Here is a 21384-nt window from a genome sequence, read left to right as displayed (position 1 = left end):
TTATAACAATTAATCGATTATCCATATAATTAATTGGTTATATATCGGTGATTTTACAATAGTTTAAAACACTGATTAATTGATTTTACGATTAAATCGATTAATATCGATTTTTATTTATATTTAATCGATATATCGATATATTATTTATTTGTTTTGTCATGTACAAGGTACAACCAGTTAACAGAGTATAATAAATAAAGATAATAATAAAAATTGTAATTTTGACTATCCAATATCCAATTATATTAGGGCAATATAATTTTCTATCATGTTATTTATTTTCGAATAAATCGGTTATTTTTAGCTCAATTTATTGTTGAATTATGAAATTAATGTATTATTTAGAAATCGATTATTTGATTAATCGGATATCCACGATTAACCGGTAACATCGATTAAAACTTATAATTGATAATCGATTGTGTCAAATAATAATCGCGCAGGCCTATTATAACGTCAATTTATTTATAAACTATGTATTAACTAATTTTTAAAGTATCAAACTGCTTACAAATTTTAATATTTCAATTAAATAAATTATAAACTGAATATTTTAAGCTAATTGTGTAATGTAATTCAAGTAAATTCAGTAGAAAATTACTTGATTAATTCAAACAAATATTGAGATATATCTCTATACTTATGAAATGTGAAAACCGTGTATTTCAGTAGTTGTATATCGGTACCGTGCCTAAGTCGTAATAAATTTAGTCCAATGGACGAACACTTGATTAAATTATAAAACGAACTATGTAGGAAATAACTAAATACTAATTACTTACATTGTTACGTATATTATTAGATATTATGTTATAATAGGTATAATGAAAGTTGTTGAATGTTGATTGTTGAACTAGTTATAAACTTTGATTATCTTGTTTACCCTGGGAGATGGGAATGCAAACTAGAAATATTTTACAATTATGACAAAAATAAAACCATAATAATATTTAATTCGTCATCAATAAAATAATTATGATACAAATAACAATATTATTATTTATTAAGCACAACGATATACCACATTACTTCTAAAAATATCGTCAATAGTATTTCATATAGATATAATGACATCATTTTAATAATTGTATACATACATATTAATATACTATACTTAACGCAGTATATATGTATCATACAGTTGATTAAATTATCTTTTCTTTGAAAGTATAATTTTTAACTTTTTAAAATGGCTATAATAGTTGTGAAATTAACAAGCATCTGAGATGTTCACGTATAATTTTTTTTTTCTTGGATTTGTAGTACAGTTTTTAGGATTAAGAAAAGTTATAAAAAAGTTAACAATTATTTGTTTTAAGTTTCTAACTACCTAGTTGACATTTCTTACATCTAAAAAGTTTCCATAGGTAATTAGGTATGTATATAGATCCAAAAAGTTTTGCACCACTCAGCATCTAAAACATTAGTAATAAAGTCGTTTAACAAACATTATTTATCATACATGCATTATATAACAGTAAAAAGTTTTAATGCACATGGATAATAGGTATGTTATGTGGTACCAACATTATCAACTACAGTCAATACAATTATATTTTTTCCTAGTATAGAAGTTTATTTTTTGTACGATTCAAAACGTTTAATAATTTTTATTTAATTCAAATAAACACCATGTGAAAAAAATTTAAACAACATGACGTATAACAATATATAACACGGTTATTGATTCTATACCTTGACTAATAGATTATGTGTTTCGTCGTGCTAATTTATATAGTACAACTTAGTTGAATTTACATTATTCAAATTTAAAAAAATAAAATTGCTGAAAAATGTATTCTAAAATATTTGAAACGAAAATATAAAATAGATGTTATTGATGATGTGACGCAGTAAATGGTGGAATTTATTGCTATATAATTTTATCATATTAATAGATATAACTAATATATTTTAATATGTATATATTATATGCAGGTGTCTATAAATAATATACATATTGTATAATGACGTAAAATTTAAAAAGAGTCAGTTAAAAAAAAAATATTCAAGTAGGTGAATACAAATATTTTCTGTATATAAACCTTATAGAAATTAATTAACTCAACTATATACCTACTTCATGCGCAATAGCACTTTTAAACTTTTATAATACATTTTCATTGAGGTATTTATTATTTTAAAAATTACGTTAAAAATGTAGTGTACTGCGTTTAATTCTTATGTGTACATCATTTAATATTATATTTGTTCGAACTATCATTAATTAACAACAGGTACACTATACTGCGGTTCACGAGCTCTCAAGTCACATTTTTTACCATCGCTTTTATGAATGTAACTATTATTGCGTTTTTATTACCAATAGTAATCGTTTTAAATTGGTATTTATTAATTGCCATTTAAAGTTAGCTCAATCATAAAATAGATATGTATATAGCCATGGTAGGTATCTAAATGTACAATAGCAGTGCGTGATGTTGATGCTACTGCATTGAGTATTGAAAACGCATAAATAAGTAAGTTATAAATATATAAACATTACAATAGTTATTAAGTATAAGCAATTCGATTAGAGAAAAAGTAAATTTAGTTCTCATTTATTTTTAAAATGTTAGGTACCTACGTATTATGTGGTGTTTTTTTTTTTTTTTTTTTGTGAAAGGTCGGATCCCGGAGGATTGGGTCCAATGCCGTTAGATAGATCGCCAATCGTATAAGAAGGAAGTATATATACACATTTAAGACCATCAGTATGTCCCCCTCGAGGCTTATCCCGAGAGACTAACTTTTAATTTTCAAACAGTAACCGGCTCTGGCTCTGGTCTAAACTATATAAATGTGGTAGTAACCAGTAAGTGTTCAAAATACACTATTCTAATTTTTCTTTTCACAATATCGTTGAAACGAATAAAAAACGATTCCCGCGGGGTTATCGAGAAATATATATTCATATATTATTGTTTGGAATGGATGCTCGCATACTCGATGACGTTCTGTGAATTCTAACGGGGGAGATGGACGTCTTTTTATCCCCAATCGTATTGCAACAAACCCTCTATTCAGATTTCCTTCATGTATAAAAGTCTTAAAACTTTTCTCCCGACTCAACCCTGTAAGTTATATGTGTCATTTCTAATAATGTAAAACGAAAATGAAAATACACACAAGTATATATAATATGATAGCTTATTGATATGTGTAGTATGTATATAAGGGATACATCATACATGATTGGATAATTCCACTACATAGTATCGATACTTAATATTAAATTTAAATAAAAAGTTTCTTATGGGTAATTTTCAAAAAAAAAAAAAAAGATTCATTCATTAGGTAATACGAGCATTTAAACAGAATATAGTTAAATTGGTCTGTTCAAATGCACTTGCTTAAAAACATTTTTAAACATAATTAGTAGTAGGTACTCACACAATCAAACAAGTATAAAACAACTAGTACTATACCACCTGTATCTGTTCATTATTTTTATATTAAAATAACCTAACAATTTAATATTCAACACTTATAAAGGATCAGATATCATAACCTTCAGTCTTATATCGACATTGAATATAGACAACATATTATAAAAGATGTTGTTTTTCAGGACAACAGAAACCTTTAAACATTGTATTGGACTATTTACCAATGGTCACGAAAGTTGTAATAGGAATTCTTCATTCAATATACGCATTCATCAACCTAGCATTTCTCAGCATATATCCAGAAGAAAAATCTTTAAAAGATAAAGTGGTGCTCGTAAGTATATATAATTCGAAACTCGATAATATTAATAATTATAAGCTCAGTAGTTTGTGACTTTTAATACTTATAAGTTATGATATAGTAAGGTAGTCTACCTTAGGTAGATTAACATTTTATTCCAATTATTTATTCTAAATTTTAACTTATATAGATATTAGATAACCTAATGTTAATACTAGTAACTCGTACGCATGCCTATACTTACCTGCTTTTAATAGTAATTTTGATTACTTCATGATTGAAAAAACGTATTAAAACGTGCCCCACCAGGTGACGGGTGCCGGCAGAGGACTTGGTCGGGAGATGAGCTACCAGCTGGCCAAGGAGGGCGCTAAAGTGGTGTGTGTGGACATAAACGCAGAAGGCGTCAAGGAAACGGCCGACGTGATCAACGGCGGCCGGACAGGCGTGGACGCTGGAGCTGACTTTTACACAACCAACGTGGCTGAACCGAGCCAGGTGAATGAATTGGCCAAGGCGGTGGAAGAGAAATGGGGCAAGGTGGACGTGCTGATCAACAACGCGGGCATTGTGGCCAGCGCACCGTTGATGGACACCACTGATGAACAAATCAAGCGTATGATCGACGTCAACCTGGTTTCACACTTTTGGGTGAGTGTCGCAACAATATTAATAATGGCATACAAGTATAGTGAATAGCCTTCCACCATTATAAACCATTTCACAATTATACCACTAAAACACTCTAATTTCAAACTTCTCCTACCTTACATTTCCTGTTAACGCCTTCTTAAACGAAATTGGCCCAAAGACCTCATCGACATTAAAAAAAAAAACCTAGAATTATGAAATAAGGTCTTCTATAATGCCGTCCAGTTCTATATACTTGTACCACACTCATGTTACCTGCTATTGTATACATGTTTATTACAGTTTATGGTATGGATATATTTTTTTTGTTGTAATAAAAAAAAAATATCAGACCTAAAAAAAATCTAGTGATAAGTACTCATCAGTCACCACATAAGATAAAAAATTAACCATTCAATACATATTTTAATCCCCAAAAATCCAAACCAAATAATTCAATGTTATTTTTTAATATATTGTGTAAATATCATACAATTTGAAATATAGGTATGATAATTATAAATTAATATTCGATTGTAGATGCTCTTTCACAAAATTGATTTCTGTTCAACCATGATATAACCTAACCTAATATCTACCTACAACTAGGTACGACCATAATTGATTTTTATGTCACCTTGTAGATCACTGTAATTAATCAATTATATTAATTAAACTATTTATAAATATATAATGTATATATTATAATATAATTAAACATTCAGACAGATATTATATTCTGTAACCTTTCTTTAATTTCGAATGTACTCATTCGTTATTTATAGCTTTTTTCTCCCCACGACCTCGCCCAATCTTTGTTAATCTTCTCTCAAATTTAACTACATTTTCCGTTTGAAGGTATAGGTTGTAAATATAAACAATAAACATTATTTAAAAATAAAAAACTTTTCGTTCAGATACGGTGAGGTACAACGACATAATGTCTTTACATAATATATTGGTGGGTACCTATAGCGTGCAAAATTAAATGAAAAATGAAAAATTCACAATTAATTACGTTGAGAACGCAGCAATTACATTAAATGCAATAATATTGTTGTGGACCTAGTTGTAGTATAGGTATGTATTTCCTAGTTCGGTAATTATATTTATCATTAGTGCGCAAAGACAATTTTATTATTATTATTGCCGAGTCGCACGAACCTGTTAAATTAAATCGTTTTAATGCGAGTCGTTTCACAAATGGCAGAGTGAACATAATATATAGAATGTGTGTATGTAATACGTCAGTCCATGCAGTTATATAGGCTAGTACAACTAGATAATAGTTTCATGGGCCATTACTTATATTAGGGTACCTATACGTAATATCGTGTGTGATAAGCAAGGTTCAAAGGCTCATTATTCTATATTGCCCTTTGCAATTGCGTTGACCCTGGATCATTTTTCACCGATACTTTTAAAACCAAACAATGTTTAACTATACCTATCTAGGTATGTTCTATATGACTACATATTTTTTCTCTGAATCGCAATCTGGTATTCAACTAAATAAACATATAATATCATCTCTCCTACATCCTATAGTCATCAATAGTTAAAAAATAAACTTTTATAAGCTCATCAACAAATTACGTTGATAACAAATCGCATGTAGGTATAGCCGTATAGCTCTATCGATACAATAATTTTCGTCCGCAAATAGATGCCTATCGCATATATTTTTAACACCATATAAACTAATACTATTATATCATTTTAATAAAATCGTATTCCACAAAACCAACACGGATTCTACAATATGTCGAAACGTCCACTGTACGTTTAAACGCACACAATATCATATCATAATTATTATTATGATCCATCGTCAGTAATTGTACGGCGATATAATAGCACACACATTGTGGTTGCAATTATTGTAGATGGTGGATAAAATAGTAATACTCGCACTTAGTTTTTTATGCGATGACGGGCAATTATTTTAAATTGAAAACCACACGCATGCTCCTATATAAAAAAAAATCCGCTGTGATAATAATATAATATAATAATTATTCGCGATGCTTAATGCTAACGTTCGATGAAATTTCTGTTTCGATTTGATTACTTATGAATACGTGTAAGCTTTAGCATATATGATAGTTATCATCCATAGTCTTGTCGATCATGGATGTACCGCACACGCCGGTTACCTATGTAGCTATAATAGGTATATTTTACAAACTCGTATTTTTGGCCTCAGTCTAAAGATTGCAAGCCATTAAACGAGCCACGGTCATTGGTTCACGAATTCAATTAAACATATTTTACGCAAAAGTCAAATGCACCTATTCGGTACACGCTGCAATACACAGCGTGTCCCGATATTAATGTCTAATAATATAATATACAATAATAATAACGATGTATACTACACAGTGGCGTAATTTGGTCATATTTGTGGCACGGGGGGGGGGGGTGAATATTTAATAAACATTTTAGCCCTTACCTCCCCTCCAAAAAAAAAAAAAATAAAAATAATTTATTGTATTTATATTTTATAATAAGCATTTCCTTTCAGTGCAAAAAATTTATGTATGAATGTGACACGGAAACAAATAATTAAAAATATTAATTTTAATAATAGAATAATGAATAAATAGATATTATACTTAGATGCTTAGTGCTTTTTGTACATCTAGCATAAGGGGATTCAGTTTTTTATTATTTCTATAAAATATAGACTATATTAATTATTAAGCAGGGGAAAACGACACCTTAATCCCCTACCGTAATTCCGCAGTGTATGAAACTTCTGTTTACGGACCAACCGCTTTGGTGTCCGCTATAGAGAGGAAACTGTAGTAATAATGTAATATGTATTATGTATCCGGGAAGTGTTTAATCCTAACGGGCTCGTATAAAGTTTAATAGCACGCGCGCTTTTGGAGGAGTAAACATATATATATATATATATATATATATAGGTACACACATACCACCGCACAAGAAGAAGTATAATCTATATTTATACATTTAGGTATAACCTTGCAACCTTTGCTTATATTTATACATATACACATATTTTAATATATACAGGAAGTAATGTGAACGGATAGAAAAGAAAATCGACGTATATACTTAAAAAAAAAAATGACATTATATTATCTCGGAACATTACCTGGAACGCGATAAATATACATGGGGCGTTCCATTAAATTTACATTTCGGATGTAACACGTGACGTCCAAAACATAATAATAATATGTAAAACTCCCGCAACTGCAGTAAAAACGTACCCACAGGAATATGATAAAAGCTCGCGAAACGGAAACGCTTACGAACTCATTGCCGTAGAAACAAAACCACTATATATTATATATATAATAATATACAGGTATCATCCGGGTGTATTTAAATCCCAATGGTCGTATTCGAAACACACTCGGCGAATAAGTCTCGACATTGCTCATAAAAGTATACGGTTTCCCGTAATTTTGAATATGAGGTCGTAAAATAAAACCACGCGTCTCCGGTGCGATAACTTTCGGACACGACTTTCGGAACGAAATGCTATAATATGTATATACAGAGGTACCTCATATACCTATTATATTAAAACGCGCGTTTATGGCCGTCGTTAAAATACCTATTATGAGCGCAAAACGATTCGACTTCGTCCACACGTGTGGATACGAATAAAATTATTAGTACCTACCTATGTGTATAGTCTAGTAATTGGTTATTATAGGTTCTGGTATACTTCCCCCAAACTACGGCGCCCATGATTTTATTGAAGGTACGAGTGAATTAATCTCGGCGACGCGTTACACCCGACACCGTTTAAAGTCACTGTATTGCGAGCAAATGCGTGTCATAAATTAAAAATTATTAGTGAGTATATACAGCATATAGGTAAGTAGATATAGCTATTCGAGCGTTCCTAAAATAGGTACTTTTTTATTAGACGTTTTTCTTTGATGATGAAGTTATGGATACCTATATGCACTATTTGTCATTCCCCTATATGACACCCCTCACGGCAATAAAATTATATTGGTAGTGACTAGTAAATAATAATATAAAATTAGGTAGGCACAATAACTTCTTAAATAATTATGTGCCAGTATAGTGGAGCAGTGGAGTGTATAGATTAGGGTTGCCAGATTTTAAAAACGCCAAATCGGGACATCATATTGAATAACCTTTTAGATTCTGAACGAAGTGATGAATGTATTGATTTTACAATGATGTGTTTTTTGTTTTTTTTTTTGTGTCTGTGTAGAGCATAACTAGTCGAAATAATGCTTCGATTTCAAACTTTGGGGGTGGTTTCCGATGTAAAAGTGAAAATCCTTGGTGTATTATAGAGGTCAAAAGTAAACATTTTCCAACAGTTTTCAAAAAAATCGAGAAAAACAAAAAAAAAATGACAGAAAAACGGGAATTTTTACGCAAAACCCGTTTTCGACCAAATCGATATTTTTATATGGTTGTTATTCAAAAACTAATCACTGTAAATACTTGAAATTTTCACCAAATGTTAATGCTAGTGATATCTATATACAGTTTAATTTTCAAACATTTTTGACTTTTTTTGAGAATTTTTTTTGAAGTGTCGGTCAAAAAATGTTAGACGACCAAAAAAACTTGAAAATTTAATACAAGGTTCCTTATGAGTTTATTATTGTAGCTAAAAAAAAATTAAAAAAACGTAAGTCACAATTTTTTTATTAAGCGTTTACAGTTCAAAATTTTACGAAATCTGTCGAAAACGCGAAAATTTGCAAGTAATTTTGAAGTTGAAAAATCATAAAATTTTTTGCGTTTATAACTAAGAATTGAAAATTCAACACTAAGTTTTCTATAAGTTTTCCTTCAAGTAGCTTTAGAGAAAACTCGAAGCATCATTATAGGAAAAATTTTAAGTGCGTTTGAATTTTAAATTTTTACGAAATAGCGTATAACGATAACGATTTATCCTCAAATGATTTTAAACATTTGTTATTATTCAAAAAGTATAAGTGAAAATTTTATCAATTATTTAGATTGGCATTTTCTTTACATGATTTAATTTTCAAAATATTTTGAGATATTTATAGACGACTGAAATTTTCAATTTGTCTGAAATTTTTTTGTTTGAAGTGTCGATAAAAATTTTTTGGCCCTATCAAAATACTTGAAAATTCAATAAAAAGTTTCTCATGAGTTATTATTATAGTGATTAAAAAATTATAAGAATACATATGCACAATTTTTTTTTATTAGTATTTGAAGTTCAAATATTGACTTATACGTAAAAATTACGGCAATTTTCAAATTATCTTAGATCGAAATTCATAAAAGTTTTTCTTTTTAATTCTAAGATTTGAGAATTTAATACAAGGCTCATAATATATTTTTACAATAGCAGTTGAAAAATAAAATAAATGTATAGCCACAAATTTTTTTATAAGCATTTACAGTTCAAATTTTGATTAAATACATACAAATTACGGCAATGTTCAAATCATCTTAGATCGAAATTTATTTATTTGAAAAATAAAAGAAATATATAGCTACATTTTTTTTTTACATGCATTCAAATTTTACTTTTGACAACATACGTAAAAATCACGAAAATTCGTAAATTATTTTATTCTAGAAATTCATAAAAATTTTTCCTTTTATACCTAAGATTTGAAAATTTAATGCAAGGCCCCTTACAAGTTTTTCAATCTTTATCACAAAAAAAATGTCCACCGGAAATTCAAATTAAATTTTTATTAGCATTTGAATTTCAAATATTGACAAAAATTCGTCAAAACCATGAATATTTGCAAATTATTTTGTAGTTCAAAATTCATAATATTGTTTGTATTTATATCTAAGGTTATACAATTTAACACCAAGTTTTCCATAAGTTTTGCTTCAAATAGCTATAGAGAAAATTTGAAGTGTCATTATAGGAAAAATGTTTTGAGCGTTTGAGTTTTAAATTTTTATGAAATCGCGTAATGATAACGATTTATCCTCAAACCAGGTATTCGTATATCTATGATAATATAAGGTATTATGAATTATGATGACTACATGATAACTACACTAATTGATTAACTATGCCTTATGCAAAATGCGGACTTAATTGAAAAATAAAATATTTATTTCAAAATAGAATATATGACAATATTAAAATATAATATATCCTAGACTGACAAATCATCTCCGTTCAGTATCGTTTTTCGTATACAATGATACCTTTCATTGCATTCAAATTTAATCCCATTCATTACAGTAACCTACTGTACAGCATAGCGACATCCACGACTTACCCGCTTTTTTTCGCATAATTTGTTTATTATCATGTTCAATTGTAATTGTTGAGCTATCATAATTTAATACTAGAAGCTAATAAAAATAAAAAATAAAAATAGTAAAAACCTTTTTTTGTATAATTATATGGAAATTAATAATATCCCATATTTTAATTGAAAAATGTATTAACCAATACAATTTTTTACATAAACAACATTTACTGCATTTACATTTATTAATTGTTAGTATAATAACCAAATGTCCATACTTTTTTGTTGAATGAATTGTTTTCAATACAGTTGTATTACTTTTAATTTTTAAATTCTTTACAAGTTAAACCCAAATTCTATGTATAATATTATTTTATGTTTTATTATTAAACAAAATAATATTAAGTTATTTTCCCTTGTCTTCCATAAGCCGGGACAAAATTAATGACTGGCCGGGACACCGGGACATGCTGTTAAAACCTATTATAGATAGGAATTTAGCGATTTAGCTTTTAGGGTTTCTTTATGTACGTACGTAGCTAACGAGCCTGGGTAAGTTAGTGATAATTTCTATAACTATTTAAAGTTAGACAATTTAGATAAAAATTACCTACATAATTATGTATCTAAGTTAAAAAAATGCTGGATACGCCACTGGTTCCACACTTGAAAATGTAACATAATTGTCAAAAATAATAAAAGATCATAATATTATACTTCTGGGAAACTTAAAGCTAAAGAATGATGCTATGGCCATCAAAAGCTGAGCAAGGTCTCTTTTTTAAATAAGTTTACACATTTCATTTTTGAGATTTGATCTTACAGCTAAAATCAACTTGTAAATGTTTGCAATATGTTTAAGTTCATTATCTATCTGTAAAAGTTTCATTTACTAAACATTTCTTGGGTTGCCATACTCTTCTTTTTCTGTAACACAAATACACATAATTTAACCGATCAGCTCTTGATTTCGTTCTAAAATTTGACGTCAAAATAATTTTATTTTTTGTACTGAGCTCTATTCTTCAGTTTATATTTTATAGAAAAATTATTATTCATATACTAAACAAAAATAATGTAGAGAATGTGTAATTATTTATGTCTTATTTTAATGATTTCTATTATATTATGTTTTAAATGACTAAAACCCGTAGTCCAAATTATTTGAAAGCCATTAACCAGTAGATTTTCGATCTCCGAATAGCCAGCACGACCTACAATACCTATTGCTTTTTGTAAGTATACTAAAATAAAGCCACGAACCTTTGATTTTTAAACCCGGTTTGAATAGATACTGTAAAATAATTTTTTTCCGAAAGAGATCTACCATCTGAATTTTTTGTTTAACCCTTTGACGAGTAAATTATTTTTCATAGTTGTACATCCAGAGAGTGAATTGTTTTTACCAAAATACTGTAGTTTTTATCAAAGTAATGACGGAAATTTACGTCACAATCATTGTTACGCAAAAGAGTAAAGACGGATAAATACGTCCTGTTAATTTTTATCAAAAGAGTAAAGACGGAAATAGACGTCCTAAGAAAAATTATAACTCAAAGTGGAATGACATTAATTTCCGTGTAGTGTATGTGTAATGAAACTTTAAGTTATTAATAAATATATTAATTACCTGTACAATTTAGAAATAAAACACTATTTAAAATGTATTCCCAAATATAATATTTACTATATAGGTTTATAAAAGGAGACTTTAATATCATATAATGATATATACTAATATACTAAATATGCTTAGGTACTATAGAGAAAATATATAATTTCCATTAAACTCTTTCCCAAGTCTTCGACGTCCGATTCGTCAGAACTACTATCAAAATCACTCAGTTCGTCGGCTGATTCATCATTTGTTATGATTTCAGCTATTTGATCGCAAGTTAGTTTATTCATGTTAAATCTAATAAGTTAAGACAACCGACGACGAATTAAATAATATAAAATAGGCAACTATAATATATAACAGATTATGTATTTGTAAATCACTAAATTGTAACTGACTAATGTCTAACAGAGCACCCAAGTGAAACAATGATGGTAGGCACAATGCAGCATTCGATAATAATAAAATTAAATCAGTATTCAGTAATCACATGCATAGTAAACAACAACACCGCGTGTGTTTTGTTTTTTTATAGTGTGTGTCTTCACAATATTATGATTATTATTATTATTATTATTACAGATTGTACAGTATAGGCAACATATAAACAAAGATTCTATACGCTTTTTAAAATAATTTATATTTTAGTAAGCAACACTGATAAAAAGTGGGATTTTAGTTATCAATTTAGTCAAGATATGGTGCTAAATATTTCATGATAAGTATATTATTGTTAAGAGCACTCCTGTAAATATTAAAAATCAAAGAAGTCGGAAACTCCAACATGACGGAAATATACGTCATTCCTCTATACAGCTACTTTATTGAATGACGGCAATTTCCGTCTATACTCGTCAAAGGGTTAAGATCCTTTAGATTTAGGTCTATTACGCCCATTTTCAATTATGAACTGTTTAATTTGAGCATACGAATTCCATACAATATCTACGACCTATAGGATCAAAAGAAGTTTCAATAATATGTTTAAAAACAACATAAGAAGATTTATTTTTAACCATTCCTTTAGATGAAACACATAGTAAAATATCAGAAGATTTCATTTTCACTTGTTTCACTTTTAGAAGTACTAAGTTCCATAATTGACTCAACTCAATATTAACCTTGGTATTAAAATTATTAATTATAACATCACTTATTTTACGGGGAATCGTGTAAAAAAAATATAGAGAGTTTCCTTGTTAATTCTATACCAAAATTACATTTATATTATATTAAATTAATATCGCAGACACCGCGCGCGTCGACAAGTAAACGCTGTACATAAAATAATCTATAGTCCATAAGAATGAATCAATCATTTTTTCTACAAAGTAAATTTATTTTATTTTGAAGTAATTTTATTTTACTGGAACACATTTTTTTTCTTCCAAAGATCATCGAATTTTTAAAATTTTAATAATGGTGGTCTTTTTTGGATTTTCCACATTCCTTGATGAGGCCTCTAAAGTCATGGGCTCATGACTATTTATAGTCTTACCATCCTATCGGTATGCCACTGATGATGTGTCTATATATATATACATCTCACACCACACCCCTATTGCTGTTCGACCGTTTGAACTATATACCTACCCTTTTCCTCCGTTATTTATACCTGTTAACAGTGTTAGCCATGTTATTTTATAGTGTTTTGATAATTGCGCGATCGTTTTACTTAGGCAATAACATAGATATCTAATTTACTCTTTTCAACATTCACAGATGTTACGCGCCTTTTTACCGGCCATGCAGAAGCGCAACGAAGGCCACATCGTTGCCACGTCCTCGGTAGCGGCGTTCACATGTGCGGCCAACATCGTGCCTTATGCGGCTACCAAATACGGTGTAACAGGTAAGACGTTAATCATATATGTCTGAAATTGTTAAAGAACTACCTATCCATACATTTATATGATACGATAACATTTCCAATGAGTATTTGGATGTATGATAGTCCCAAACTATTTTAACACCACACCTTAATCCAACAATCACTGGACAAAATTATTTAGTATTACCTTTAAAAGAAATCACGTTATATATATATGTATATACAATACATATATATTATAGCATTTAATAATATAAAACAAAGAAGCCATACGTTCCTATTCTATATTATTATATTATATTGCAAATAATTTACGTTTTGTTGCCGTCTCTGTATAGGTCTGATGGCCAGCCTCAGAGAAGAACTCAGGGCCAACCCGATGAACAACATAAAAACCACTACCATTCATCCGTTCTTTTTGGATTCTGCCCCGATAAACGTCAAACACTGGGATGTCAAGTGAGTACCTAAAATATGATATAAATTATTATATATTTACTAGCTGAACCCGTGCACTTCGTAGCCCGTTAAAAATTCTATCTCCTTTATGGTCCATATAGTTAATATTGTGTGTTAAATTCATTTCATGTGATGATGCTATTAGTATATTTTTATACATAATGATAGATAGTGGTTAAAATATATTATAATCTTACAACGATATTCAATTCCTTATATCATTATGTAATTTTCTTCGTTTTTTCAATATAATGTTGACAATTTAAATATTCAATTCAATGATATTTAGGCATAACACTTTCTAACTTACCATAACTTCTGCCCATATGTCTAATAAAATTCTGTACCAAATTTTGTCGCAATCGGTCCAGCTGTTTAAGAATGTATATAGGACTTATCCCCACATCTGACTCAGTTAGATATCTTGGACTTAACTTTGATAAGCGCCTCACTTGGAATAGCCATATCCGTATAAAAAAGACTTAGCATAAACGCCCGTCTTCGCAGACTACGAACGCTACTCACAAATAACAAACACTCCAATTTAAAAATAAAAGTTCTTATGTATAAAACATTACTCAAACCTCTATGGACATATGGCCTTCAACTATGGGGTACAGCAAAAGCGTCCAATACTAACAAAATTCAACAATTTCAGAATATTGCTCTTCGGAAAATTACTAATGATCTACCCTTTGTTAGAAAAAAATAATTAAAAATAATAAATAATAAAATAAAATAATTACTATACATAATGAACCTGTCAATTAAAACCGTGACAGAAGAAGCTATACGTTTATACAAAATCTTTCATGCCCAGCTGCAAACACACCAAAACTCACTCATTAAAAACCTATTCACCCTAACATTACCTGGCAACCCCAAGCGTCGATTAAAAAGGAGCTGGTGCCGTGACTTGCTAGGGAACTAATATCAAAAAAAAAAAAATCAGTACATATAAACATAGCTAGTTTTATACAACCTCCAGTCAAGTGCCATTAGTGGGTGGCTTCTTACTCATGTACTCATCTATTATATGTAACCCTGATCAAATATGCTAATTATGCATAATTGTACAGATTGTATATATTATTGTGTAAGTAAAAAAAAAAAAATATATATATAGGACTAACAGATAAATACATATATAACCATCACTAATAACACAGAACAATAATAACCGTCACTAAAGCAACCATTTATAAATAAACAAAAATGTCCATCCTAAAAATAAGTCCAGCTGTTCTCGAGAGTACTTGTTTGTTTAAATGGTTGCCTTTGACTACCAAAACATATTAATATTATTTATTTTATTTTTCACTGGGTAGATTGCGCCACTTTAATTTCATCACACCCTCATCATATTTCTTTAGCCCGATAACTTTCTCAAATTTTTCATCCGTAAGAACCATCTCCTGGCAATTACGACCCAAACGAAAAAAGAGTGAGCGAAATCGGTTCAGCCGTTCTCAATTGACGAATTGTTATACATTTTTGTCTCCATTTTTATGTATATAGATTTATATTTATATTTTTATCTTCTAGAGGGCACCACCGGTGTAACTCAGTTTTTGTCTCTAAATCTCTAACTCACAGGAGTTAGGTCCATAATTTATGCTATAAACCCGCTCCCCGACATTCTCTATCATTTAAAAAAAATTTGAGCCAAATCGGCCCACCCATTCTCAACTGATGCAATTTCGAATTTTTTGTCTCCATTTTTATATATATAGATATGCTTGCAGCTATAAATAGTATAATAAGTGCTTCAAACAAAAAAAAAATATATGTACGGACTTAATTGATGACTTGCCCAATGATTTTAAATATAACGACTCTTTTTTAGGGCTTTGAAATTCGAACTCTTATTAACCCGATACCTAAAAAACACCCAAAATTGTGACAAATCCCAATAGGTGCAACTGATAATATTGTAACAGAAAATACAATTATTTTTATTGTGTACCAGTATTCAAAAGAATAGAATAGTTAAAATATTCAACAACAGAAGAAACCGAAGTGACTTGAATAGGTAATGGTGATTATTGTAGACATTTAGCACCTATATATTTTTTGTTCTAAAAACATTATTTACACCAGATATCTTGGAATAATGTTGATTATCATCGAGGAAAACGTCGGAAGTAATTATTAGGTATTTCAATATTTGTCAACGCCATCGTTTTTTAATTCCCGAATTAATATTAATAACCCTATTCACCTATAGTATTGGCGATTTCAAAATGTCAAATGATTAATAAATAATAGTTAGGTATTTTCTACTTACCTAATTTTATTTTAGTTTTTTTAAATATTGATTTTCATAATAGTCTTCATTTCTACACTTGTGATTTCCGTTAGGTAGAATAATAATCTAATCAAACCTAATTTTGTATTGTTCAACAGATCAACGTTGCCAATCGTTTCGATTCCTCAAGTTGCTCGTGCAGCAATTCAAGGCATTAAAAGAGAAGACGTCATTGTAACAGTTCCAGAAATATTGAGACTGATCATGCAAATACTATGGTAAGCGCATTGGATTTAAAAATGATTGGTACAAAATATAATAAGTTAATGCGAAATAAATAAGTAAGTGATTATAAATAAGTGACTATTATACGAGCTAAAGCCCTGGATAGTAATATTATTATATATCAGTAGGTTTGTATCCAAATTACAAATTAAATTTTAGTTCTCTAATTTGTGTAATAAACACCAAAGAAAATACCTAAGCGATTCGTTTAACCATGCAATATTTTACTTTTTTAATGTTTTAAAAAACTACAAATTACTGTAACTAGAAATTTAACGCCATACCACCTAGGTAAATAACATTTTATTTTTATTCCATTTATGATAATTATAGATGCTTTACAAAACTATTTATACTCAATAAGTCCCAATAGGTCGAGTAAAATAAATCATGGTACCTAACAATCATCATTCATTAATTACCTCAATAAAAAATGTATGATTGTTAATAGAGTTTCTATTGGTTATTAATTATTATAAACCTATGTGGTTTATGAAGTATTGTCTAACTATGCATTATTATCTTAATGTCATAATTTCAGTTTATTTGTCCTTCACCATTTCGAATTTTTTTATTGGAACAATTGTAACTCGTCGAGTTAAGAGAAATGGCACAATCAGATTTTTCTTTCGGATTTAGTTTTGAAGCTATTGCGAAAAAACTGACTAATTTTGAATTTGTCAAAAAAACTGTGTTGATAGGTGCTTTAGTTTAAAAATATTAAATGTAAATTTTTTAATTTTTTCAGAGTTTATATACTATTATTACTTAAGAAATTATAGGAAAAATGATTCAGAATAATTATTGAATAAACATATTATCAATTACTGCTAAACACATAATGTCATTTGTAATACAATGAAAAACTAAGAGTTAGTAGCTTTGACATTGTTTTTTACGTTGATTACCTATTGCTGAAAAATTATACAAACGCCAAGCTTGTTTAAAAAATTTAATTATTGACCCTAACTTTGAACTACGACGTCGCTTTAAAAACATGAATTTCTTCAACATTATAAGTTATAAAAATAATAAGTAACCAAAGGTCCTGCGTATCTTTCAATTGGATGATTTATTTTTTATTCAGACTTAATTTTTTTCAATTTTGTCAATAAACTAAAAAAGTTGAAACGATTGTCAAAATCTGATTGCTCCATCAAATTCAACGTAAAATAAAGATATGATTAAAAAAAGACCCTTAAAATTCATGATATATATCATGCTATTCGCAACATATATGTAAAATCACAAAATCCTTATATGGGTACTTCAATTCGTTTTAACTTCGATACGAAGTCCGAGACACAAATTTTAATTGCATCATCGTTATTAATTCGTTGAGTTCAGATAAACAAATTCAAATTGGCGAGGGGGAACTAAACTAAAATATACCATCTTAATCTATAAATTATATTATTTATTAAAAACTAATTAAAATAACTACCATTCGGTAAGCGGTAATGTTTTAAAATTTCACAAAGTTTAAAATTATAAAACATTTAGTGAAATATTTCAGTACCTATATTGTAATAGGTATGTATATCTATTTAAATTTGTTATTATTATTATTATAATAACTATTTAAATATAAAATTTATATTTAAAAAATTTATATTTTTGTGTATAATTGTCATAACTTATCTTTTCAATTTTATAATATTAAGGAAAAAATCACTCATTAGTGATGGGTTTCTTAAGTGATTGGGTCTCAATGTTTCACGTTTTTGTTAAATATTTCATACTTCAAACACTAAGTACGAGTTCTATAAGTATACTATCAACAATTTAAATATTTTATATACATATATGCTAGCTGAACCCGTGCGGCGTGCACTTCGTAGCCGATCAAAGAGCCTACCTCTCAATATCTCAAACTGTGTGTTAATAATTTGGAAGACGTATTTTATGTGTGGCAAGGATTTTGTCGCTTAAAATCCCGGGTGGTCACCTATCCAGAAACTAGCAACTCCGGCCGATGAGTAGGTACACACAGAGCGCGTACGCAACTTTACTGAGTATAGACCCCGGCCCACACCAAGCCACTTTTAAATTTTGTAATATATCGCCATTAATGAAATTTGATAAAAAACATGTTATCTTGTAAGTATTTAAATATCTAACTTAACATATTACGAATTTTATTAGACCACATAATAGGCAAATATGCTCTATACAAAATTACAAAATATTAAAAATAAATAAATAATTTTTTTTCAGGATTGTGCCTCAGAAATCGGCTGATTATTGGCGAGACGCTTTTAGTTCAAAAATTAATAAAGCTTAATTTGCTTCAAATATAAATTATTGAATTGAATAATATAAAAGTTAAAATATTTATTATATTATGTACATGCTAATTTATTACCTATAAACTTCATGCAGTTTGTCCATCATATTATATTGGTAATTCTATGCGTGATATAACTAAAGCAAGCTACGAAGATATGTAGGTAAATGCTAGTAGGTACCTACGAACTGTAGTTTCAATTCAAAATGTTTAAATTCAATTCAAGTTTCAGTTTATTCATTTTAGTGAGTAAGTAAACAGTAGGTACCTATCTGCACTCTAACAGTCTAACTATATTTATATTTTAATAAGCAACAATAATGCTATTGTTAAATACTAAAATTAATTTATAAAATACCTACCTGTTCTATTTTAATTATATTATTATCAAATTTTTAAAATATTGTTTGCTATTCTTTTTTTCTTAATACCAAAAACCTTTGATCTTGAATATACTGAATTTATTACTTACAGTCAATAGTCATAAAGCTACCTATTTTGCTATAGTGTATTAGCATAATGCATATGCATATATAGATAATATATAATAATTAATAAATACCTAGTAGATATCGATATATATATAGAAAGTACTAAGTAGTAAGTAACTATTAACTATTAACTAAATATTATTGTAATGATTAAAAATAACATCACTTTAAAATGACTATGGTCCCCAGTGCTCGGACGCTTACCTAGTATGTCAGTGGCTAGTAAATTTTATTAACTAACAGGCCGAATGTAATTTTTGCAAGTAAAAAATAGGTAAGTAATAAACGATACCTAATAAATAAGTTATTATCGATTTAAAAGCAAGTTTTTTTTTCCGTGATTAGTATTGAGGTATATCAGTCAATATTTTTATATATTTATATTGATATAATGCTATTGCCTTGATATCTAGGACTCAAGGTATCAACTGTTATAGAAATTAGGGAATTTTACTATCAATAATACGGTTTACATTATAATAAATAAGAAATAGCTTACAATTTATCTAAATATTTTAAAAATAACATTATGTAGGTATAGTAAAATATAATATATGTAATGTGTTAACATTTCAAAACTTCCATGAATTTTGAAACTATTTCAGAACATTGAACCTATATTAGAATACTACAAAATAATTAAAACTGTTTATCTTTCATTCTATATTCAACTTGGTCAAAATTTAAAATTCAAATAACTGAAAAAAAAATATACTTACCTATATATTTATTTGAGTTTTAAGTTTCAGTACCTAAGACATATAGATAAGGCACTTAATAGGATATTAAACTTAAAAATTGAATATTTTGCCATTTTTAAGTACAATAGTGTTTCTAATATGTTATGATTTTGACAAATCCTGTCAACACTTGAACTTCGCTCTATTAAAAATAAATTATGGATTTACGTCAACTTTTTTTTTATTCCAGCAATAACAACTTACGAAGAAATATGTATTAAATTGTCATACTTTTTGATTATTCAGAAATTGTTTAATTAGTATTTGTAAAAAAAAAAATCTAAAATTTCAAATTTCCCATACATAATATACTTAGATATAAATATATTATAACCGATTACCTTGTTCAAAGATTCAAACCGGCCAATTTTAAAATTATAATACTATACATAGAAAATGCTAATACAAGCGTTTTATGGAAATTCCTAGTATTTCAAGTTATTTGTGACTACTAGAAAATAAGAAAATCAATTTGATCAATAGGTTTTTGCTTAAAAATGTTACGATCATCCCAATTTTTGCCATTAATAAGATGTAGGTAATTTTTATTTTTAACTCCATTCTATGTAACAACTACTATATTCAGTATCCTACCAGAAAAGATATTTTAATAGAAAATCTATGCATTTATATTATTCTAAAGGGTGATAACAGACAAAAAAAAAACTTTATTCTTTGTAAATTTGTAAAATAAATACATAATATATTATTATCATGACACTCAGAATTTGAAATTAATATATTCAAATTTCACAAAAAAAAAAAAAAACAAAATTAATTTGTAGATAACTAGTAGGCACATCTGCACATCTTTATATAAAAAATGTACTCAAATTGAACTAAATTCTACATCTTAGTACTTAGTAGTTAGGTAA

General features: G+C 28.3%; 1 protein-coding gene across 3 annotated transcripts in view; it reads left to right on the top strand.

Annotated features, from left to right (window-relative positions):
- LOC107161587 (17-beta-hydroxysteroid dehydrogenase 13-like) overlaps window positions 1-19331 on the top strand; it is a 38701-nt gene extending 19370 nt beyond the window's left edge. For 2 of the 3 annotated variants that reach the window (XM_089217546.1, XM_089217545.1), the window contains exons 3-8: window positions 3575-3726; window positions 4003-4344; window positions 13891-14020; window positions 14338-14458; window positions 16865-16984; window positions 19209-19331. In XM_089217546.1, the coding sequence (XP_089073672.1) occupies window positions 3575-3726; window positions 4003-4344; window positions 13891-14020; window positions 14338-14458; window positions 16865-16984; window positions 19209-19275 (932 nt within the window). In that variant the 3' untranslated portion in view covers window positions 19276-19331. Of the gene's footprint in view, window positions 1-2629; window positions 2819-3574; window positions 3727-4002; window positions 4345-13890; window positions 14021-14337; window positions 14459-16864; window positions 16985-19208 lie in introns of all 3 variants that reach the window. The other variant, XM_089217547.1, reaches the window with a different exon arrangement.
- The last annotated feature ends 2053 nt before the right edge of the window (window positions 19332-21384 follow it).

This window comes from Diuraphis noxia, unplaced genomic scaffold (genome assembly GCF_037042655.1).
Source record: "Diuraphis noxia isolate RWA-SAM2 unplaced genomic scaffold, SU_Dnox_SAM2 contig0001, whole genome shotgun sequence".
Classification (NCBI taxonomy): Eukaryota; Metazoa; Arthropoda; class Insecta; order Hemiptera; family Aphididae; genus Diuraphis; species Diuraphis noxia.
Note: the sequence above shows the minus strand (reverse complement) of the source record. Positions and strands in the feature narration are given on the sequence as shown.